The 24,956-nt window shown below is 42.8% G+C and overlaps 1 protein-coding gene across 1 annotated transcript in view; it reads left to right on the top strand.

The window, feature by feature from the left end:
* Positions 1-24,956, top strand: part of CSMD1 (CUB and Sushi multiple domains 1) — a 947,002-nt gene that overhangs the window by 697,936 nt on the left and 224,110 nt on the right. Inside the window, exons 21-23 of the mRNA XM_066622693.1 lie at positions 2,405-2,593; positions 13,174-13,343; positions 17,324-17,480. Of these exons, the coding sequence (XP_066478790.1) occupies positions 2,405-2,593; positions 13,174-13,343; positions 17,324-17,480 (516 nt within the window). The remainder of the gene's footprint in view (positions 1-2,404; positions 2,594-13,173; positions 13,344-17,323; positions 17,481-24,956) is intronic.

The raw sequence follows: 24,956 nt of genomic DNA, 5'->3' as shown, positions 1-24,956 counted from the left end.
CTGCAATCCTAACCACACTTACCTGAGAGTAAGGCCCATTGAACAAAATAGGACTTACTTCTGAGTAGACCTGGTTAGGATTGTGCCCTGAGTTTGTTAGCAGCACACCTGGAGGGTTTTGGAAAGGGAGGGGGAAGTGATGAATTTGCTGGGGGAGGAGAAGACTTTGTTTTGTGTGTATCTGCTAATTGCAAACTGATGCAAACTGAGACCTAGAGACTGTTTGGCTGGAATCCTAACCCCACTTTCCTAGGAGTAAATCCCATTCAACACAATAGGACTTACTTCTGAGTAGACCTAGCTAGGATTGTGCCTTTTGTCTTACAATAGCAGCCAACAGAGTACCCCCCCCCCCCAAAAAAAAAAAAAGGAGGCAGGAGGAAAAAGGGGAATAGCTAAAAAGGAATGGGGATTTTTATTTTTAATCAATTTTTGGAGACAAAGCCATCAAGAGTGGCTTTTTTTCTTTTTTGAAAGGTGAGGAAAAAGAGAAAGGTGAGGATCCTGGGTTAAGCTGACACAGACCCCAAGCCTATGTAGGTCTACTCAGAAGTAAGCCCCATTTGAGTCAATGGGGCTTACTCCCAGGAAAGTGTGGAAAGGATTGCAGCCACATACAGCAAGATTACAACTCACCCCAAAGTAGATGGGGGCTGCTCACAAACATACACCCAGGATGCAGATGCCACCCCTGTTCCCTCCAGGCAAGACAGAGGGATGCAGGTTAGGGCATTTGGACACCCCCCACGAGCAGCAGGCTGGCTCCTTCCTTCCCAAGCAGCCTTGACCAATCCCAGGATGCCCAGGGCGAGGGGCACACTGGGAAATGTAGTCCTTGAGGTGAGGTTGCACATGGAGAGAGCTCCATGATGAGATGTGGCACCTCTGCCTGCCCAGCCAGGCTTCTCTCCCACCTCCCCCCACCATGTTTCACACTGCCCCACCCACCTTGTTCTCAACCTCAGAAAAGCAGCAAGTCAGGAGGCACCATGTGCAGCTGAGCAGAGCAGAACACCTGCCAGCCACCTCTCTCCCTGGTGACGCTCCTGGTGAGATGCCTGGTGATGCCCCTGGAAGCTAGCCACGCCTCACTAGGGAAGCGGGACGCGCAGATTGAATACCTCAGGCTTAGGGTCTCTTTACTCAGTGTGTGGTTGGTCTGTGGAACTCCTTGCCACAGGATGTGGTGATGGCATCTGGCCTGGATGCCTTTAAAAGGGGATTGGACAAGTTTCTGGAGGAAAAATCCAGTACGGGTTACAAGCCATGATGCATATGTGCAACCTCCTGATTTTAGAAATGGGTTATGTCAGAAGGCCAGATGCAAGGGAGGGCACCAGGATGCACGTCTCTTGTTATCTGGTGTGCTCCCTGGGGCATTTAGTGGGCCGCTGTGAGATACAGGAAGCTGGACGAGATGGGCATATGGCCTCATCCAGTGGGGCTGTTTTTTTGTTCTTATGTTCTTTAAACATACTTACGTGCCACTATCACTGTGATGTCATCCAGTTTACACAGGGTGGTTAACAAGTGCCAAACAACTAGCTTATGAAAACCAGACATCTCATATAAATGGGGGGAAAAATGTTACTCTAGCCCTATTAGGGCCTTATACTGCTGGAATGCGTGTTCCAGCAGTGTTAGACCCTTCATGGATGTTGCAAAATTGGGTCCTTGGGTCCCTTCAGGGAGAAAGGCAGGGTTCAAATGAAGTAAATAAATAAATGGGTCACATGATTCAGTGTGGATTGGCAACTCCTGTGAAGGTCTGACACTAGTTGCGGCTAGTTTTGAAAAAGTAAAATAAACAAACATAAGCTCACTGCCCGACATGAAGGCTTTTGATTCACCGCCGACCTTTTTGTTGGCAGTGGATTGAGTAGCCCCATTGCGGGGCTACTCCATTTACTCGAGGGAAGGGGACGAAAGCTGCCCAAAGCACTTAGGATGCGGTGGCAGCCCCAATGTTGCATCAAACATGCAGGTGTTGGGTAGAGTCAGTGAGGATGGGCAGAGCTGGCAGTTCTATTGTTCTACTCCAGACATTCTGTTCTACTGAATTCTGTCCAGACTACTCCAGTTCTACTGTTCACTCCAGACATTTTGCTATATGTATACGTTGCCTATTATGGTCAATGGAAAGCTGCCAGTCATACTTAAGTTGTGACATTATGGCATGAGTGGACATCTCTATCCTTTCTCTACCTCATTGGCTGCAGATCCTATGCACACTTACCTGGCAGTAAGCCCTATTGAATACAGTGAGATTTACTTCTGAGTAGACGTTTAGGATTGTACTGTAAGTGACTGAATGAGGAAATTATGGAAGTTGTATGTAATTTGTACATGCCTTGACATTCTGTTCAAGTGTTCCATCTTGTGTGTTTTTGGTTGATTTCTGAAGAATATGACCTGGAGCCCTGTGATGATCCTGGTGTTCCTGCCTTCAGTCGAAGAATAGGGTTCCATTTTGGTGTTGGAGATTCCTTGGTGTTCTCTTGCTTTCCTGGATATCGTTTGGAAGGTGCGAGCAAGCTTACCTGCCTGGGTGGTGGCCGTCGTGTATGGAGTGCACCTCTGCCAAGGTGTGTGGGTAGGTGGTCACATGCTTTCATTTCATTCATCAAATCGTTAATAGCACATGAGGGAGGCAGAGGACAGTGTAGCAAACCAACAAAGTATGTGGGCAAATCCTTATCTAAGAAAGTACACTTTGTTATCTTTGTTTTGTAATTCAGAAGTTTAAAAAGGAACGTTTTTTTTAAACTTAACATAAGAACTTGATAGTTAACTGGATCACTTAAACTAAAATTCTCACAAGTGATTGATTTCAGGGCATGAGTTAAGTGGTGTAGGGTGGGGGGCTTATTCTTATTCTACTAATTGACACTGATACTTAGGGAATGGAATGCTCTAAGAATTATTGCACAGAAATAATCTAGATTTGCTTTAGTGTGTGTGTATTGAAGGGACACATCTTATTGCTATCTTTGACAGTCAAGAAATCACACACAGGGCTGTAATAACCCAAAATAATGCAGTTTACATCCTATTACTTAGAACTGCAATTTAGGTCTTTGAGGAAGAAAAGAATGCTTGTACCAAAATGTGAACTTGTACCTTTTTTTTTTTTTTTTTTTTTTTTGCTTAGCTCATTTGTCATTGTATAATTAAAATAACTTCAAGAAGTTCTGGAACTCACTGTACAAAGTTAAATACTTTCAGAGAGCACACTTAAACAATGTGAAATGTGTTTTATAAAACAAAATGATTGTGTGATGTTAAGCAAACACTTAAGCAGAGAGAAAAGAGAGATTGGTGCAGTGCCAACAGTGCTGAATTACTGGCATAGAAAAAGCCCCTGTAGTAAGTAATTGGAACTGACAAAGCTCACCAAACCCACCATATGATTACCAACCTACCGCTATATATTTGCATCTCTGGAGTAGAATCCAGGGATATTTTTGGAAACACAAATTTGAAAAACTTGTAGTAGTTTGAGACTTTTAGGGCACCACCCTAACCCACTTTCCAGCACCGATATAAGGGCAATGCAGCTCCGAGGTAAGGGAACAAGTATTCCCTTACTTTGAGGAGGCCTCCGTGAGTGCCACCCAACAGCAGGATGCAGCACATGCCCCATTGGTGCAGTTATGCCAGTGCTGGAGAGTTGGTTAGGATTTGGTCCTTAATGGCTTTTGGCCAGGTTTCAAACTTCAGTTATGCAAACTGGCCTCAAAATGTTGAGCACTTGGCTCTGTACAGTATTGTACTAAAATGCTTGGTGACAGTAGCACATATGTTAGATTCCTGAAGGTCAATAGCCAGGGATTTTGCAGATTTAGTGTTCAATGTGGGTTACTCAAGGCTATTTAAAACTGTAGTGAAGAGCTCAATAGCTTTGTTGCACAATCACAAACCGCAGACCCACCCAAGATGTGATGAGTGATGAAGCAATTATATATTTTTAAACTTTGTCTACAACAATATATATTTATCATGTTTGAGATAAGAAAATCAAACACATATATGGAAGGTTTTAGAAGATTACAACCACCACAGCACAATCCTACACATGTTTAGTCAGAAGTGAAAGTCACTGTGTTCAATGGGGCTTATTCCCAGCTAATGGGGCTTACTCCCAGCTAAGTGTGTATGGGATTAGAGCTCAAGACTTGCTATAAGGATGATGGTCCTTCCTGGTTTTCTGAATACAGGTGTGCCCCCATACCTGCGGGAGTTCCATTCCATGTGAAACTGCAGATACGGCTGAACACCTCCCTCCCCGCCTTCTGGAGCCAAGGAGAGCTCTGCTCCCTTCATCCCTGGAGAGTTCTTTGAGCCCAACAGAAGCCATGGACATCTATCCATGGCCTCTGCTGGGCTTAGACTGAGCCTCAAAGTAAAAAAAAAAAAAAAAAAGCTACTTCAGTTTTCTCTGAAATCAGAAGTGACGTTTTGAATGCCATAAGAACTTCCCTTATAAGGCATTCCCCAGGCCTCTTGGTGCCTTCTAAGGCATTAAAATGTCACAGAGAAACTGGAAATTGCATTTTTTTTTCACCTTAAGGCTGAGCCTGGCAGAGGCTGTGGATGGACATCTGCGATCTCTGCTGGGCTCAGAGGACCCTCCAGAGGGCTCCCCTCCCTTCCAGAGGGGGCACATGAGAGGTGCATGCAGTGGACCCATAGACCCAATCTGCAGATAAGTGAATCTGCAGATACACGAGCCCCTCTGTATCTACTTCCCACCAAGCAACTGGCTCCAAAATGTATATCTTTAAGGAATGTTGTTGATCTTCAGAAAAGAGATCATCACTTCAAGGTCTTGTTTTGCTGTCTATTGTCACAGAGAGAACTTTTCACCCTTATTGTGCATGTATGTATTTGAGTGCACACTTACTAGCGTTTATGATTGCTTGCTCCACCTTGGTAAAAAATGGCATTGGGGCTATTATCAATCATAACTCAACAGTTATAACTCTCTGAACCAATGCTTCCCAAACTTTTGGTTCCAGGACCAACTTTTTAAAACAACAATCTACCGTGACCCACTAGACAAGAGAGAGGGAGAGAGATATATTTATTTCTTCTTCTTATTATTATTTATTAATAAAGATGATGATTAATAAATTATTAAATGATAATAAATGGCTCCTGTACTCCTGAGACTGCTGGAGACCTTATGTATCGTATGTGTGTGTAGATATTTGCTAGACCAGGGTGCCAAACTCATTTCATACAGTGGCCCAAAGAGAATTCATGACACCAGCTGAGGGCTGGAAGTAACATCACTAAGTAGGTGATGGCCAAAAATAAGCACTTTATTCTCACATAGAAACTCATTAGCTGCAAATGATAAAAGAGAAAATGTGCAACACTTGTTCATAATTTAAATATATGAGAGAGCCTAATTATCATGCTGGGAGAGTTCAGTTATAAGAGGGAGGGCAGATAAATTGCTTCCAGGGGGCGCCTCTGGCCCGTGGGCCTTATGTCTGTGCTAGACTCTTTCTAGAAATGGAGACCCTAGAAATTCACTAATGACTGTTCCTCCAGACCTTTACAGTCATTCCCAGGTACCTAGAAGTCTGAACTGGAGAGCAAGATGTGCAGTTAGGGACTTCCAGGTCAGATAAAAGGCTGAAATTGGGTTCACACATGTGATCTTCAGCACGCCAAATACTAGAGAAAATCAGAAAATGTGACTTTAATTTTGGGCTATGAAGATTACCTCATACCACACATTAGCACTACAGTTAACAATTTTTCTTCTGCAAATTGGGCAAGGGTGCTTGCAAAGGTTTGTTTGTTTTGTTTTTGTTTTTTAATGTTTCAAAAACTTTTCACTACCCACCAAAAATCAGCTCACAACTCACTCGTGGGTCCCAAACCACAGCTGTGCAAATGCAAAACAATGCTTAAGATGACTTTGAACTTTGTAGTAACCACTTTTTATTCCATATCCTACACAAGATTTGCATAGATACCAGTGAAATTTTGTTCCATATTCTGACATTTAACTTTTACTCAGAGGAACATAGTAGCATTGTTGTTAATGAACTATTCCTACATAATGATGGCCATAATCTCTTCTCTTGGGAGGGAGGAATGAAGTTTCTTATTAGCACCACCTCAGCACTGTAGGAAATTAATACTGTGCAGTCCTCTAAAATTAATTTTACTTGGCCTTGACATAGTACAAATGCTTATATGTGTACTCTTTTTTCAGTGCAAGACTTTGAAAAGGTCTATAGGAGCTATACAGAGGCTTTTTTCCAAATGTCAGGCATATAAAAGAAGCATCATAAAGCCATACTTCTCTCCTGACAGAACTCATTTGATTTGAAATTCTGATTCTATTTCGAATATAAATTCTCTGACCAGTGTTCTGTTGGACTTTTGAAAGCCCATTATCTCCCAGGATGCAAAACAAGGATGATCCATTGCTTTGCAGTCTCAAAATTATCTAAATTCAGGATTAAACTGTTTCTGCATTCCATGTACTGCAGTTGGTGCTCAGATGTCAATATTATTATCTCTAAGCTTAATTTAAGTGCAGGTGAGACGCAATTGTAAATTAAACAGGAGTAGTGTTTAGTCACTCTCCTAGAAAATCTGTCAGTCACAGCCCTTTCTCTTCCTCCTGTGGAAGGTATTCTTCATTTTGTTTCTGAAAATATTGTATTAACGTGGCTTCTTTTGTAACTCACTCCTCCATTCTAACAGCATAAGCTATCCTAAAGTTTTTCAAAATTAAATAAAATCCTAAAATTACTTGCCAAGGCCAAAATTTTGTACAGTTGATCTTGAGTATTTCAGTGGTATTTGAAAGAGAAGAGGCTTTTGCATTAAATGCAGTGCACAAATTTCTGTAATTGCTGGGCTGATCTGCATCAACAACAACAACAACATGGTAGTATCTTCTTGGGTATTCTCCTTTTCAGATTGCAAGTATGAGACTATTTAACTGTTTTTCCTTTATTCTCCAGAAGCAAATGTCTCTGAGTACTTTATAGATAACATCAGACAGAAGGCTAGACTATAGAATTCTCACATAAGCATACATTTTCTTCTTTCTTCTGTAGGTATTTTCTTCTGTAGTCAGGAGAGAATACAAACTTGAAGTCCTGAAGTATAAAATAGTATAGCCCAGGAACAAGTCTTCAACTCATTCCTTCAGCAAACAGGAGGTCCTTCCAGAGAGAAAGGGCAGACCAGTGACAATGGAAGCAGCTCCTTGCAGCTTGTAATTTTCTTGGTCCTCAGCAGGGTTGTCACAAGAGGGGTGTACTTCAGTTGGTGTCTGAGTCTTCCTTGGCCCCAGGCAGTGGCTTAGCTAATGACTGTGTAGCCCAGTGCCAAGCTAAAAATGATGCCCCGGAAGTGATGTCACAACCGGAAGAGACGTCACATTCGGGCTTTAAAAAAGTGAAAATTCGGCGGAAACCTGCCTCCTCCCCCAGGAACTTGCCAACCACTTGCTGTGCCACCACCCCTCAGTCAGTGGCATAGCTAACGCATCTATCTGCTAAATGGGGCCAAGGAAGATTTTGAAGCCCCCCCACAACAGAACCAAATTAAATGAATTAAAAGTGTGCCCCTTACTGGTTAGAGACACTGTGCTGGGCTGGAGAGGGATAGTTATTCTCCCTCTGTTAAATTTAAGAGGAGCACCACTTAAAAAAATGTCTCTTTCCCCAGTTAGCAAGGTAACTGTATTATGATGCGTGGAAATGAAAGCGGATTCATAGTAACACCTTATTGGCTCCATGCTGCATCATAACAACATCTCATCAACTCTCAGAACAATCAGTCTCATAGCTCAGTTCTGAATTAAGAAAAACCATTTTCTGTTCCATAAGGCAGTTGTGTTTTCATTTTCTGGTTAATTGGCCATAACTTTTGATAGAATACAGATATTCCAGTAAAGTTTCTTTCATTGCATTCCACATTAAATTACCTTTCCAATGATATATAACTTGATGGTGTTATTCATACACACCAATTTTTTCACCATTTTGGCCACTAGTGTCAAGCTCAGCATGTTGCCCCCCCTAAGGCAGTGAGTGCCTTATGAAGCCCTGGGCCTTCCCCTTCCTGGACTATCTCCCATCCCCGCCCTCAGCTTTACCTGGGTCCTGCCCTGGGGTGAAAGAGCCAGCATTGCCCCAGAGTAGGGAGCTTCCTCATGTTCATGTTCCTCATGTATCCCTTCCTCATGTTCAGTTCACAGTCTACAAAGGCTGCAATACTGTGCACACTTTCCTGGGAGTAAGTCCCATTGACCAGAGTGGGAATTACTTCTGAGTAAATATTCATTGGATTGAACTGTAAAACATCTAGATTTTTTTTTCACATATGCTGCTGCCAAGTCAGGTTTTCCTGTAAAAGAATATAATCCCGCCTTTGGCTTCTACTGTACTACTCCTATATCTCTTAATTGTTGGCTTAGACAAAGATATGTAGGTCTAGAGAGAATTTGCACAGTTCTGATACCCCAGTTGAAGACCTGCTTTTATCAAAGCCTCCTACAAAAGACGCTGCAGATTTCTGTGGTTCTCACCTATTTTAAAAATAGATAGCTTTGAATCCAGGCTTTGAAAATAAGGAATCGTGTCAGAGGAGCTATGATCAGAAAGAAGAACTTGAGCATTTTCATTTAATTCCAATATTACACTTTTAGCATAAAGAATAATGCATTCACATCAGAACCCTCTTTTGATATAGGATTTTATTAATTACTGCCTCTTTAACTTGAAGAAAAATAAAAAGCAACATGAATCCTCTGTTTGATAGGAATGAAGTGGATCGCCTTTCAGTCTAACTCAGGAATAACATACTGGCTTCTTTTTTACAAATATTCTTAAAGACCACAGCATCATTTCAAACATGTCAGTGGACACCCCTCTGTGCCATATTTCCAAAGGTGGATGTGACTTTGTCCTCTGGGATGCCCAAAGCCTCTCCTTTATTTTTACCTCTGAAAAATATTGGCACACAGTTTCTGACTTTGGAGTAAATTCCGTACTGGGTTCATGCATTTGGAGTCTGTTTACATTATCTTTTGGTCTGTCAAAAACTTGTGCAAATGTCCTTCATGTTTCCTTTCTACTAGAAATAGCAGTTTGGTTCAAAAAACCAGTGGTTGTTTTTTTTTTATTATTCATAAGGGATGATAAGCTTCAGATCAGTTAGGAATGTATTTTTGGAAAGTGCCTGGGCAAGGAGGGGTCAGGCAGGAGGGAAGGGCTGGATCCCAGCATGCCCCAGGATCCTATCCCTGTTCGCTCTCCCTTACACTCCTTGAACCTGTGCCAGCAATATGGCTTGCACAGATCCAAGGTGACCCATTTGGGCAGCAGGTGGCTTGCCCCAGGGTAAGGGAACAAAGTTTCTTTATCATTCCATTATCATGAGACCTCTGGAACTGCCCCCCCCACCATTGGATGAAGCACACACTCCATTGGCGACTGCACTGGTGGGGGGGGGGGGTTAGGTAGGGCTGTTACAGCCCAATCCTATCCACACTTTCCTGGGAGCAAGCCCCATTGACTTTAATGAGACTTACTTCTGAATAGACATGCATCAGATTGGGCTGTGAGTCATCTAATGCTGGAGAAGCAATTGGAACCCTGGAGTTCTATCTAGAGCAGTGGGTCGGGAGCAAATTTCAGTTGGGTTCCCATTCATTTCAGTATTTTATTTTTAATATGTCAAACTTGATGCTACCATTGTATGTGACTGCATTTGGGGAAATGTTACATATCTGAACTTTTAACAGGCTATTTTATATATATGCTTTTAACAATGATAGTAAATGGAACTTATTCCTGGGTAAGTGTGGGTAGGATTACAGCCTAGGATTTTTAAAAATGTTCCTGCTTGATGATGTCACTTCCAGTCATGGCATCACTTCCGGTGAGTTCCAACAGATTCACATTCGAAAAAGTGGGTCCCGATGCTAAACGTTTGAGAACCACTGGTCTAAAGGATGTGGGCTGACACGCTAATATTAAATCCAGACCAAACAGAGGTCCTCTTGGGTCAGAAATCCACAGTGCAGATTTTGGGCTATTGGTGTGTTCTGAAAAGGGTTGGTTCTTGCTCTGCAAGAGCAGCTCAGCAGCTTTGGTTCATCCTGGACTCTCTGCTACTCCTGGATGCCCAAGTGGTGGGGATGGCAAAGGGGGGGGGGGACTTTGCCCAGCTTAGTCTGGTGCACTGGCTTCAACCATACCTGAGTTGATCAGAACTAACCAGTGATCTATGCTTTGATGACACTGAAAGTTGACTACTGCAATTCATTGTATATTGGGCAGCCCTTGAAGACTGTCCAGAAATTACAGTTAGTGCAGAATGCAGTGTCCTGTGTAGTCTTGGAGGCTAGGCAATTGACTCAGGCCAACTGCTGCTCCAGCAATCATACTGGCTGCTGATCTGTTCATAAGCCCAATTCAAGTTGCTTGTTTTGACCTGTAAATCCCTGTTTGGCTCAGGTATCGCTTTATTTCATATGAACCAACCAGTTCCCTAGAGTTGGCAGGGAGGCCCTGCTGTGTATGTTATCTCTGGCTGAGGTCAGATCAGCTGGCAGCAATGAGGAGCAAGGCCTTGTCTATGGTGGTGCCCTTATTATAGAACTCCTTCCCAGGGATTAAGAACTGTCCCATCCCTGTTAATCTTCTGGTAAGGACTGAAACATTTTATTTTTATTCATGGCCTTCTCTTAGTTAGTTGCTTTGGATTTTGTGGTTGTATTTTATAGTTGTTTTTTTTTCTTTTCTAGTTGCACTATTCTTTATGATTGCTTACAATTATTGCTCTTTAGATTTTGCTCCTATTTTTTTCCATCTTACTTACTGTTTTGTGCACCACTTTGAGCACTCCATCTATTCAGAGGATTATAAATCCTTTAAATAAGTAAATAAATATAGTGATATTCATAAACTAGGGCCCCAGCCTTCTAAATCTCATGGAAGAACCTTGCCTGCACTGAGTGGACATGACCAGTGGGTTAGTCAGGAATGCGCTAGCCAGCCTACTCCAGATCTTTCTCCATATATTCAGTGAACAGGACTGACTATTTCTAACCTAGAATGTCTTTTATAATCCTGAAAAGGGCGACTGTGAATGTGGAGTGCTAGCATAAACCAGTGGCCCAATTCTATCCCCTGCCAGTCTAGAGCATGCAGCACCGCTGATGGAGTGTACATTGCATGCTATGGTGGGGTGGGGGTGGGGTGACCAGATGGCCCAGCAGTGGTAAGTAAAAATCTTTTTTACTTAATTCCCTGTAGGCTACCTGGCCTTTAATGGCTCTCCTCAGACCTATGCTAGCTATTTAGCTGGCATTAAGTCCCTTTGTGGGGCATGTCGGTCCAGGAAAAGGACAACAGGATCTTGGCATGTGCCACTGTCACTGAGATCCTTCCCTCTCCTGCTCCCTCTCACCCACTGGCATACCTGGAGGGTGGCAAGCAGGACAAATGCACCAGGCGCCTCCCACCCCAGGTGCCTCAAGGCTCCCACCCGCCTGCCTTTTTCCTTAAAGGGAGACAAACCGGCAGATCTGCTGGCTTCTCTCCCTTTAAAAAAAGAGCCTCCTCCCTACGGAGGAGGGGCACCCAGGAGCACTCCTGGAGAGGCAGCAAGAAGCTACCTCTCCAGCAGCGACTCAGCACAGGACTGGGCCACCTCCCCTGACATCCTCCTTTACAGGGGCAGGGGCGCACTAGAGCATCATGCTGACACTCTAGCCTGGGCACCCCATAGAGGCCTCCAGAAGCGAGAGGGTGGCCTAGTGCATCAGCGCTGACTTCCTGGGCCCCAATGGAGGCTTCTGTGCTGCTTGTAAGCGGGTCAGAGGTCTCCTTTGGAGCGGTCTGGGGCTGCTGGAAGCAGTGCCCAAGACAGGCGAGCTTCCAGCAGCCGCAAACCACTCCAGTGGAGAACTCCGCGCCATTTACAAGTGGCTGCCTCCTTTGTTCCCCCTTTTTTCCAAAGGGGGAATGGAGGAGGTAGCTGCACAGAAGTCATTGCGGTGATGATGATGTCACGGGTGGGGGGGCAAGGGGAGGGGGGCAGAAAACTGAGGGTTGCCCCGGGCGCCGGCACCCCCAGGTATGCCACTGCTCCCACGCCCAATTCAGCCTGCTCCCTGCTGTAATCTTGCCCCAAAATATGTTGCTAATATTGTAAATCTATTTCCTTATGTTTTGCAAAGGTAAACATGGACTAAGTAAATAATCTTTCTTCTGCCCTTTAGCAAACTGGATCAGGTTTATTTGGCACTGTATATTTCGCACAACTGTTGAAATTCAGCACAAATTAGATTAACATGTAATCCCATGAGAACAATTTATATTTTTTGTTCTGACAGAGAAGCTTTCTTGATACCTCCCCATGTTCATTGGCTATGAGAGTGGGTGCTGTGCCAACTGGCTGTGCCCCCTATATTGAGGTGCCCATGTCATGTGCCCTGAACCTCACCATATTCAGGGCTACTCCATACTGAATGCCCATGTACCATGTCTCAGCAAACTCCCAGGTGACTGTGTATTCAACATGGGGCAGCCCTGAACATGGTGAGGCTTTCTGCATGCAATTCTGGAATCAGCGGAATCCTTCCTGCATTCAACACTGCCCTGTATAGACAAACAGATGTTCAATATAAGAACCGCCTGTTCCACCAGATGCATTGATATGGGAATATGGTGACTTGGTGTGGTCCCACTCTTCCATGTGTTCAACAAACATAGGGAGGGTAACTTTTGAAAAGGGCTGTAATGGTTAAAAATTTTTTAAAATGAAATGAAAATAAATGTTGGTCTGAATACAACCTTTACCTTTGTGTGTGGCATTCTCACTGGGTATTACTGAACTTGGCTATTAGTGAAACATGACAATGCATTTGAGGCAGGTTAGTGGTGCTCTGAGATGAAGGGGAAATTACATAGATGCAGTTAAATGCATTTGGATTAAAAGGCTAAGCAGTTGTTAAAAAATAAATATGTGACAAGAGAAGGAAAATACAGTACTTTTCCTCTCCTAAAGGAGCTAAAAAAGTGAGGAGCATACTTTTGTATCTGCAGAGGAACTCTAGTAGTCTGAAAATGTTGTGAAATGAATAATTATCTCCTTTTCATTCAAAACTGTTTGTGTTCTCTTTAGCTGAATGTGGAACAAGTGTGTCTGGCAACGAAGGAACGCTTCTGTCTCCAAATTTTCCATCCAATTACGATAACAACCATGAATGCATATATAAAATTGAAACTGAACCTGGGAAAGGGATCCACTTGAGATCCAGAACCTTTCAGCTTCATGAAGGAGATACTGTTAAGGTAAATGTTAATTCAAAAAAAATCAAAATGTTCAGTCTTGTATTTGTATATTATTTGATCTGTTACATTTGAAAATGATACTGGTTAAATATATGGATGTTACTCTCACCTTTCGCATGTGTATGAGAACTGAAGCCCACAAAAAGTTTTGAACTCATGAACTGTTGGTGTTGGGGGGCCAAGGCGGGCCGGGGACTATTCAGCCTGTGTCCAACCACCAAACTCAGGCGAAAGGTAGGAACCACAAAAACACTGTTTTTGTTGACTACAGATTACTTTCGTTTTGGTCACCTTTGTCTCGCATGTGTCTCAGATCCACTGGAGCTCCTTCTCATATGTGTAGGCAGTGTTTCTCAACCAGTGGTAGGTTGGTTGTTCATGCTATGGAAGCATCACAGTGTGGTGACCACATGACACCGCCCACCTGACAACAGTATTGGAAGTGGAGATGACTGGGAGGAGGTGCACCAGTGGGCAAAACGTAGCTGTGTATCTGCTTGGCTGCTCAAATGCGGCCTAGTTTGGAAAAGGAGGGGGCAGAGCAAAGCCCCAACTGGGGATGAAGATCATTCCTAGGCACAGCTGGAATTCTGCAATAAAGAACATTCAGAAAGGCACCACACCCAAACTGGCTTTTCCACACACAGCATGCAGTTGGGTGCTGCAACTTGCTACACGCATGCCTCTTGCAGTTGGGTGCCTCAAACTGCTGCGTACAAATTGATGCCACCATGCACCTTATGCACAGCACACGCATCCGTCAACATGCAGTGCTCAGAAGGGATTCCTGCATACTGCATACCACATATATGTGCTGCAACATGCTACCTGCAAACAGGCACCATAACACAGTATGTGTTACATACAGGTAACACAGGTACACACAAGTGTTGCAACATGCCACAAACAAATGGGCACTACAAACTCAGCAGATGCAAGCTAGATTAGGCATTAGACATGCTGTGTTGCATGCATGCAACATAACACATATAAACGTGTAATCACACACCAGTCATGGCACAACAAACCACACACATGTCATCATTTCGCATCCAAACGTGATTCCAGTATTCAGGAACATATCGCATACAATCACTGCAACGCGTCCCGTGGAAGCCCCAGACATGTACATGAACAGAACAGATATTTCCATTCCTTATTTATCTCTTGTTATATCCCGACGATCCATCATGCAATTCAAAGTGGCATCTATGAGTTTTTCTAAGTTACATCTGGAGAATGACATATAACAAATAAAGAGTAAATAACTGACCGTGCTTTCACAGCAATAATACCTAATGCGATCCTTAGATTTATTTACAAATGTTTTGCATCTTCATGGGGGCTTTTTATTTTTAGAATTCTATATTGGTGAGACTCCTGGTGGAACATGGTGCCCATTTCTGATGCTGACTTAAATAAATAAATAAATAAATAAATAAATAAAAGATGCTGAAAATAATGTTGGAAATTGTACGCTACCATGTGAGGTTTATCGGAAAAGAAAAGATTAAGTTAAGAGGTGATTTGGTCAAAGTGAATAAGCACTTTCAGAGCAAGTTAGAATAAAAATCAAAGACTGGAAGTTAAAGCTGTGCAAATTCAAATTACAAGTAGTTGAACTTCAGGTCAAGCTACGAAGGCACTTGCTTTAGAAAATTTACAGCCCAATCTTAAGTAAATTCCCACACGGCGATGCAGCAGCACAGGCTCCACTGCATCCTCTGGGGGAATTTCAGCTGCTGGGGGTCTCAGGATGACATTTGCCCCTTGTCCTTAGGTAAGTTGCAGCAGCCGCTATGGGTCAACTCACTGTGGGTTGCACTATATCGCTGGCGCAAGTTTGAGTTTATCTGTACAGGTGGATTGGGCCCAGGGAGGTGGATAGGATATGGAGCATCACCAACCCTGCCTTCCCTTCCAGGCCCAGTCCATCCACTCTCCATTTATGCCCCAAACTTATAGCCCACCAGTTTATGTTGCCAGAGTGTGCGCTGCATGCTGTGGTGTGGAGGCAACAAGATGGCTGAAGAGAGATAAGTATATATTTTTTAGTCCTTGGACAATGCCACCTGGTTAGCTGGCATAAGTCGAAGGAGCCACAGGGGGCATGTTGGACCAAAAAAAGGAGGATAGGTCATTCTCTAGTGCTGCAAAATTCACCCTCTCTTGCCCTTGAATGGCCCCCTGCCTGCCCCACCCGCCCCCCACTTTGATCCTCTCTCTAACTGCCTACAAACTGCCTCCACTGACACCATACCTGCTTGGGTGAGGCTTCTCCACATTGCTGCCATGTGTGCAACATCTCTGGCCATGTGTGCCTTGAGTCATACAGCGCACAATAGCGGCACCCCTTTTATGATGCCGTACCAGGTCTTACAGCAGCAGATCATGAGATCCACCACCATATGCCTGTACTAGGATTGGGCTGCTGATCACAGTGACTCTTTCTAAATCAAGGAAATATTCTGACTGGGCCTCCCCAGCTGCAGTGAAACAAAAACAATGGCCTAGCTGATGGTGTTTACTTTGCCCAGACAAGGCTAACCAAAAGAAAAAAGAAAATAAAGGTGATGTAGGCATTGGTGTGCTTTTAGACACCAGGCACAGATCTTTAGGGAAGCCAAATAGGATTTTCCCACGTGGCCTGTATGTGGCCTATACAGAATGATGGGAGATAGAGGAAACATATAGCCAACTTACAACTCATTTTAGCTGAAGAGATTTTTAAGTACAGTAACAATTCTGTTATTCATGAATGCTATTGTTAATAACCACTATCCAGATTCAGGGCCCAATCCTATCCAGCTTTCCAGTTCCAATGCAATGCATCCCTGAGGTAATGGAGCAAATGTTCCCTACTCTGAGAAGGGCTCTGTGAATGCCCCACTGCAGAATGCAATGCATACCCTGTTGGAATGGCTGCCTCAGCGCTAAAAAGTTGGCTAGGATTGGACCCACAGTTTCTCAACACGTGTTTAGGAATAGGCCAAAGTTGCATGGATTTCAGTCTAGCCCTGTGGAGCCATCTGTGCTGTTGCAATTGAAGCAGTTCCTTAAAAGGAGTCTAAGGCAATGTAAGTGTGACTATATTACCTATCAATAACAAGAGGTTGGTTTACTGATCTCCAGTGGTTTATGTGGGATTCTGGGGCAGAAAGACAGGGCATTTAGGGTGATGCCCTTGTAAATGTTTTCATTCCTCAAAGCAGCCAGACCAATCTGGTTCTTTTATTTGGGCTCTTTTCCCCTAGAACTGTTAAAAAACAAATAGCCCTGTATTTCCTGTGTGACCTGAACCATTTTGAAAGCATGTCAAAAATCAACAATATTAAAAGTGAATTCGAGTTTCCCCAGTGCATTATTGCACACTAAAGATAAACCGGTATGCCCTTTGTTTGAAAACAGGAGCTCACCTCTCTCTGAAGTGGTATCAAATGGTATATTTCTTTTTATTAAAAATGATTTGAAGACAAGAATCACCTCAGGCTTGGAGTCTGAAATAAAAGGTGACAGACTAGCTTCCCTGCTTGAGTCCTGCTTTTTAATACATTTAGTCAGGAGGGAACAGAGGTTATTTTGGCCCCCCCATCCGTGTTTTCAGAAGAGGCACCTTGACTGAAATGTCACAAACCTTTTCAGCCTTTATTAAGTGGATTATGCAGAGGGAGGGAAGCTGAGGTAATAACGTCTTGTAATAGAACCATGAATAAATATTAATTTTTACTCCCTATATGCTTCACAAAACTTTTTAAAAAATGACTGGCAAAAAAGTAGTATATTTTTGCCTCTCATATGAACTCAACTAAGATATTCAAGGCAGGGGGTCAGTGAGTGGATTCTTTCTTGTCTTCTAAATGGAATTTTGGATAGTTTGAAAATTAAGAGGACAAGAAAGCACTCTTGTTAGCAGTTGCTTTTATAATGTGTTTAGTTTCATTTTAATGTAAAAATAAAACCAAATGATTTTATTTTAATAGGTTTATGATGGGAAAGACACCTCATCACGTCTCTTGGGGAGCTTTACAAAAAATGAACTGATGGGACTTGTTCTCAATAGCACATCTAACCACTTATGGATAGAATTTAATACCAATGGATCAGATACAGACCAAGGATTTCAGCTCACATATACAAGTGAGTAGCCCTCGTGGTAATAGGATTTTTTTGGGAGGGAGGAATTGGGGAGACAAAAAAGCAAGCATTAACCAGCATGATTTAACACAAATCCTAAGGATTAGTTCTTACTACCTACTGTGTTTATGAGATTGCATTTTAATTCTTTTCACTGTTGGAAAGGAGGAAAATTTAGATGCACTAGTTAAAAGCAGTGTTTTCAACTTCAGCACGTTATTTTGTAAGCACAGCAGTAGGGATAAATAAAGAAGGGACTGCGATAAATAATGGACCACGTTTGGATATATCACTGGCTTCTTATGGCTAAATCTTGCACAATTCGATGCTCAGGTGATAATTGTTATAGTGTTCAGCGGGAGCAAACATCATTCATTCCTTTGGCAGTGGCATTAGTGGACATCTCAGGCATCGGTAGTCTGAGTAGTCAAATGTAAGAAGGCTTGCAGATCAAAATTTAAAAATTCAATATTTTCCCTTTCTATAGAGCAGTGGTCTCCAGCATTCCTTTCCCTGTAGCCAAATATTCTTGTTAGAGAGAGCAGAAAAAATGACCATAAAACCTGGCACTAGTGAAAGCTATTTTAGCCCAATTGCTAAGAACCTGACCACGACTGGGACACAATCTCCTGGTACCTGAAGGGGTATACTAGATGCCTCCCCCTTTACCTGGTGGCACTCTAGTCCAGTGGTTTTCAACCTTTTTTGTACCCATAAGTTGCTGTGACCCCACAACTGAGGCTTTGTGACCCCATTGGGTCAAGGCTGAAGAACCTCGCTATAATGAAATATATGACAAAGGAATTAGTATAAAGATACAAATCTCCAACTAATTTTTTTAAGAGGACTTTCCAAGTCCCAATACTAAAATGAATATTTTAAGGTCACTTTTCACATTTCATGTTGCTCTCAGACAGTATTGCCTTAAACTCACAACTCATTTGTGACACTGGTCAATAAGCTGGTGTTATTGACACTGGGGTTAAAGATTAATGATTCTACATCAATTCCACAGGCTGTGCAGTTCCACTGATTCAATAGACTTTACTTGTACTTGGGTTCATAGTTAAGGTAAAATGCACATGGATGGAGGACGAAGCAAGGGGCACATAAATCAGTATGCCATTCCTCTAAATCTATTAGTTCTACATCTCATTAACATGGGGTTCAGGGTCATCCTTTCCTAAGGAAAATAAGCGTCCACCAGTAGTAGTGTGGCATACATATATATGTATACATAGGCTGTGTTCTAGAAAACTGAATCCAGCCAGACCTTAGGCTGCTTAAGTATACTAACCATATGAAGATAATGTTAACAATACTCTTACTGAGAATTTTGCCTTTCTATCTTTGTGCATCAAAAACCATCCTAAGGGGTGGGGGGAGGAGAGGCTCTGTCTACATTTTTAAATAGCTAATCAACCAAGATGCGTTAGCACTAAATAATGATGTTTTCATCCCTGTCCTTGAGAATCATGGAATTCTAATTATGGATTAGGAGAGAGAGAGAGAGAGAGAAGCTGGCATGGTACATTCTTGTTAAGGGCAATGTATATCACAAGGCAGTCAATACTTTTCAAGATAGCAGTCACATTTACTATGTTTGGTTATTGTGTGACTATGCTAGTTCCCCTGAACTACTCTTGGCAAATGATTTCTCTCAACCATTAAGGAAAGCATTTCCCTTCTTGTTATGTATGGGATATTTGATTGCACAGATTTTTGTTCCAGTAGAAGAGTACTACTAAAAACATCTCAATTTTAGAAACTCATTTGTTGTATTGAATTGAAGACTGAACTGCTTTTACATTTGCTTTGGTTCCTTTAGAAAATTGTGACAGTGAGTGAATATGTGATAAAATGACAATTCTTCTCGCTGAGGAATTAAAAAATAATATAGGTGGAAGGGCCCAGTCCTATCCAACTTTCCAGTACTGATGCAGCTGTGCCAATAGGGCGCAGACAGCATCTTGGGGAGGGGGAGGAGACACAGAGGCCTCCTCAAGGTAAGGGAACATTTTTTCCTTCAGCTTGGGTCTGCATTGCTGCAGTGGCGTCACTAGGGTTCGCGTCACCCAGTTTGGGAGGCCGGCGCATCACCCCATGCAGTGGGTGGGACAACACCCCAGGTGGTGGGCATGGTGATGTACTATCGCCCCGCGCCCCACTGGTTTTTGGCTGTACCTTTTGATAGAATAAAGGTATTTCAACATGGTTTGTTCTGCATGAAATTACACATTGATTGATATATAACATGATGGAATTATTCTCCCAAACTGTGATTTTTGTGATTTTGGTCACTAGCGTGCGTGACACCCTAGCGTGCCAACTTACTAACACTTTATTGCAGCAGTTCTCACACTTTAGCACCGGGACCCACTTTTTAGAATGACAATCTATCCAGGACCCTCTGGAAGTGATGTCATCACTGGAAGTGACATCTTAAAGCAAATTAAAATAAATAATTATAAATAATTAAATTAAAGTAAAACAAATAATGATATAAGGTGAAGCCAGCCCTGTTCCACCAAGTGAATTTTCTCTGTAGCCTGCCCGCAATAACACTCCCTCTTAAAAAAAATCAATAAGGCTTTCAGCCCTACCCAGTACCCAGCTGAATTTAAGTTCTTATATTTCAAGCATATCACTATCAGGACCCACCTGGCTTTACAAGTCTAAAATAGAAAACATTCACTGTACCAGCTGAAGCCTCTGTCTTATTCTTTTTCTGGGGCTACCTTCTGGAGCATTTGATGAGCTCCAGTCCCATCAGATTGGGACCATTCTGGTGGCCTCACATTCCCTTTGCCTGTCCTGACCATGAGCCAACGCACGTTTGCTTACTCGTGGGTAAACGCAACTGTGTGGCTTAGTTTTGCTTTTCATAGGGCTCAGTGCATTCGGCAGCTTGGAGGGAGGGACCTCCTCAGGTGTTTTTGGGGGGCTACATTTATTGGATCAAGACCCTTATGGTGTCATTGGATTCCTCTCAGCCTGCCCTTTCTGATGGACTAAGGTACGTTAGCCTACTCACGAGTAAACGCGTGATACGACTCGGTTTCACTTTCCATAGGGCTCCATGCATTTTTTTGTTTCTGGTTTTTTGGCCATAGCTTTGATGGAAAGGAGATATTTTACTCTGGTTTTTTGCATTGCATTCAGCTGGAAATTCTGCATCCAATTCTGTATATAGCATGATGGGGTTAATCCTAGGCACCTCAATATTACCCCAGTGCACGTCACCCCCTTTGTGTGTCACCCGGTGTGGCCCGCACCCCCTAGTGATGCCACTGCATTGCCGTGTCTTGGACTATGTATAAAGTTACTTATACAAAGGGGGACAGAGTGTCTATACCTAACTATTGTATACCTAGACCTAACTGGATATATACCTATCGGATAGAAGAGAGAATTTTGGCAGGTGCAGCTCAGCATGGAAGAGTTCAGAAAGCTACACCTGCCAAAATTCCTGTCCCCCTTTGTATCTGGTAACCCTAACTATTTATCTACTAAATTTAAATTTTGTGCATTAAATTTTGGCTCTGTGAGTGATATTAAAGTTCATTTAACATTCTGAAGTACACTTATGCCCCAATTCTATCCCTCACCATCCTACATGAAGCAGCTGTGCTGCCTAAGTAAGTGCTGCATTCAGTGGTGAGGGAAGGACTATATTTCTTGGGAGAGGTAAGTAAAAAAAAAAAATACTTATCCCCCAGTAGGCCGCCTGGTAGCCAAAGGGTTTCCGTGGACCTGTGCCAGCTGTTTAAATGGTGTAATTCTGAGGAAACTCGGGGAGGCTACAATTACATAACATCTAGAGTCCCTTTATGTGAAATCACTGTGGTTTCCTTTTATAGAGTTTAATAAGAAATCACGTTTGGTTAATCTGTGCTTTCTTGTTTTGCTTTCTTTCATTCTTTCCTTTTTCTTTTCAAAAGACAGAAAGAAAAAGAAATCCAAATCTGCCTTTTGTAGATTGTTCTTTATTAAAAACATGGAAAGTATCACTGTGCTAATTTGAAAAGGAAACTCGGATTAGTTTTTTTTTTTTAAGAAACTTTGTTTTGACCATTATTTCCTTTGGATCAAAAAAATGAAGCTTGTGTAACTTCTGCAAGTGCAGGATTATAAAAAAATATATAATTTACTGGATATTTCCCCCCAATTAAAACTAGCCTTGCCGTGACAGCTGTAGCTGCTGTGGAGAGAAGATGATTTAGCCTCAGGCAACCCCACAGTTGGGCCCATCTTTAAAGTTCTCAAACCAGCAGGAAGACTTTGTCATTGCAGTGTAAGGTGCAAATTGTCTCTGCTGTCTGGCTGGCTACCCTTAACCTTAAAGCTGACAAGCAGAATAAAATGAGACCTATGTAATGTGGCAGGAAACTGTAACAAAGACACATGGGTAAGAGGACCAGCTTGAGACACAGAGCACCATTTCCACTGCAATTGGCATGCCTGTGATGTTATGCACCACAAAACTAAAGAAAAGCCCTTGCAGGCTGTGGTTCAGGTACACAATTGCAGTGTTTTAATAAGAGAGCTGATATATGATCTGGGGCTTTCCAATCTTTTTTCCCCTTTCCTTCTCACAGCTGGACTATCCTGAACATTTCATCCTTTTTGAGGATCACCTGACCCGGAACTTGGTTCCACTTTTTTTTTGCCTTAGGGCCAAATCCTTTCCATTTTTTACCCATGGTGTAGCTGTAGCAATGGGGTGTGCGCTGCATCCTGTGGTGGGAGGGTAGTTATGGAGGCCTCCACAAGGTAAGGAAACATTTGTTCCTTTGCCTAGGGGCTGCATTGCAGCTGGTCTAGAACTGGAAAGTTGGATAAGATTGGGCCCTTAATCTTTTGCATGCATGTCACTTGCAGCAATGTCAACAAGTACATAAAAGGAACATGAATAAATACAGTTTCCATTTGCCTGGGAGTACAAATGTGTTCATACAAAGTTAGGCTAAAAATTTTCCTTAATCACTGTGGTACAGTGGTCGTAAGAGTACATCACTCCAATTGGAGAGGAACTTTGGAGCCCTGCTCCCTTCCCTTCCTCTCCCTTTACTTACCAGGAATTGTGCACAGTACTTGTGTTTACAATTTTATACCCCAGAGTGTACCTGGACATTGCATGATGCTCTGGTGCACTCTGGGACAGAGCAGGTGACACCCAGCAGCAGCTGGATATGCAACTGCAGATGTAGCCATTATAAAAAATGAGCTTGTTCTAATATTTCAAAAAGAAACCCTTGGAAATGAAGAAAGACCCCTAACTTTTTTCCCCCAGATGAAATGAGGGGTGGAAGATTTGAATCAGTACTAGTACAATCACAACAATTTTAGTTTAATGGACTTTAGTGGAACTAATGAAATATCTGACATCAAGTAGGAATTTAATGCCATGCACAATGTTCAAAATTGTCGTTGATATTTTTTAGCAGTCTAAATCAGGGGTGCCCAAACAGCAGCCTGGGGGCCATTTGTGGCTCTTGAGGACCCCAATCCAGCCTGTCTCCAAAGAGCCTCTGGGCCTCCGGAGAGTTGCTAGAGCCCATGCTGGCCTGATGTGATTGCTCTCAGTAAGAGGGTAATAGTTCCACCTCTTGTGTGAGCTGTGGGCCAAGGGCTCCCTCCACTGCTTGCTGTTTCACGTCTGTGAAGCAGCAGCAGCAGTGAAGGAAAGGCCGGCCTTACTTTGTGCAAGACCTTTTATCATTCTTGAGCTATTGTGAGTCCTTCATTCATTCATGTAAGTTCCATCTCTAATATATTCATTTATGCAAATTTATTCAAATTTAAAATGTAAATTCTTTTTTTTCCTGGCCCTCGACACAGTATCAGAGAGATGATGTGGCCCTCCTGTCAAAAATTTTGGACACCCCTGGTCTAAATGGAAACTAATTAGACAAAGTTAGAGTAAGGACCAAAGGGGTACCAGTCCCCATTGAAGTACCCAGAGAGGAGACCTCTGGAAGGGAACCCAAAGGGAAGGTATCCATAGCAAGTCCCAGAGATGTATGCAAGGCAGGACCCCATACCTTGTAGATGGTCTTGGGAGACCCCCCTTTTTAAGGGCACATCCCATGGGGTCAAGTGAACCTGCAGAAAAAGAGCCAAGGCACAGCTGGCCAGAAATATCCCCTGCCCCCCTCCGGGTGCCTGGCTGTGCAGGGCCTCCATTTAGTAAGATAGGTAGCTGTCTAACCTAAGAAAAGGGAGTAATTACAGCAATGATGTAATCACTGTTCTTGCTGACTACTAGGACTGAGATTTTGTTTTGTTGTAGCAATAAGCCCACCAGTCTCACTTACCTGCCAAGCCTTGTTTATTAATCTCAAAAGATCTTCTTTGTTCATGTGGACTCTTTATATAAAATTGGAAGGCTTGGCATTATGAGTTTGAGAAAACCACACAACAGAGCAAGTCAGAGGGACCTTTTTTCCAGGATACCACAATGGCAGCATGCCAGGTCAAACTACCTCAGCCTTCACTGCAGTTTCAGACTATTTCACATGCACGCCCCCATACTATTTCTTTAAGCAGTAAAACATTAAAGCATGAATGCATGCATTTGCGTGCACATCTTATTAGTTCTCTAAAGTGAACTGCACATTTAAGCAACAGAAATTGGGAAAGCAGAATATTAGAATATAATTTAATGTATAGCACTTCTGAGTAGCTACACTATTATTCACTACATTCACCCGTTGGCAGTACTGGGAAAAGAAAATACTGAAGTCATTCAGTTAGCTATTTCCACTCTTGTAAAGAACAGTGGTTGCTGTAAAGAAAACATTACCAGTTTTTCATAATCCGTCTAGATAATGACATTTCAAATAGAGATGCAGATACTGACCAGGTGGCAGCTCTTGAATCACAGCCCAATCCTGAGCTGCCTGGCACCCAGAGGAACAGCGTTGCTAAAATGGCTGCTCCTGCATCCAGTGGCCACCAGGCAGCTGCTGCCAGCTCTTTGGGGAAGAGACATTTGCCAGGTAAGGAAGAAGGCCCTGCAATGGGGCTACTCAAGTCTTTGCTGGCTATGTAGCTGGTGCAGAGTTGAGCAGCCCTTTGTCGGGCCAGGAGGCCCGACATGGGGTTCTGAATCCAGCAGAGTAGAGCTCAGGATTGGGCAGTCAGCTCAGGATTGGGCCCTCAGACTAATTTAGCTAATAGCTAATAATTCCATTTAGCTAATACTGATTATTCTTGTTGGTAGCAGGTTTCCAGGGTTGTCGGAAGTAGTCTTTCCTGCCCCAGACACCTTGGATGCTAGGGGTATCGGGGATTGGTAGACTGCAATCAATTGCTGCATTTCCTTTGGAATGAGTACCAGCATCCCTTTAGGAAGTAGGTTAAATTTGTACTGTAGACAGCTCTATTTGGCTGTCTATAGTATATATTAGAAGCACATTGTTTAGAGGCAGCTAAAATCTCATTACAAATATCAAGTAAGTATCTAACATATATATT

Source organism: Tiliqua scincoides, chromosome 1 (genome assembly GCF_035046505.1).
Source record: "Tiliqua scincoides isolate rTilSci1 chromosome 1, rTilSci1.hap2, whole genome shotgun sequence".
Taxonomy (NCBI): Eukaryota; Metazoa; Chordata; class Lepidosauria; order Squamata; family Scincidae; genus Tiliqua; species Tiliqua scincoides.
The sequence above is the reverse complement of the archived record's forward strand: the minus strand, read 5'-3'. Positions and strand labels throughout refer to the sequence as shown.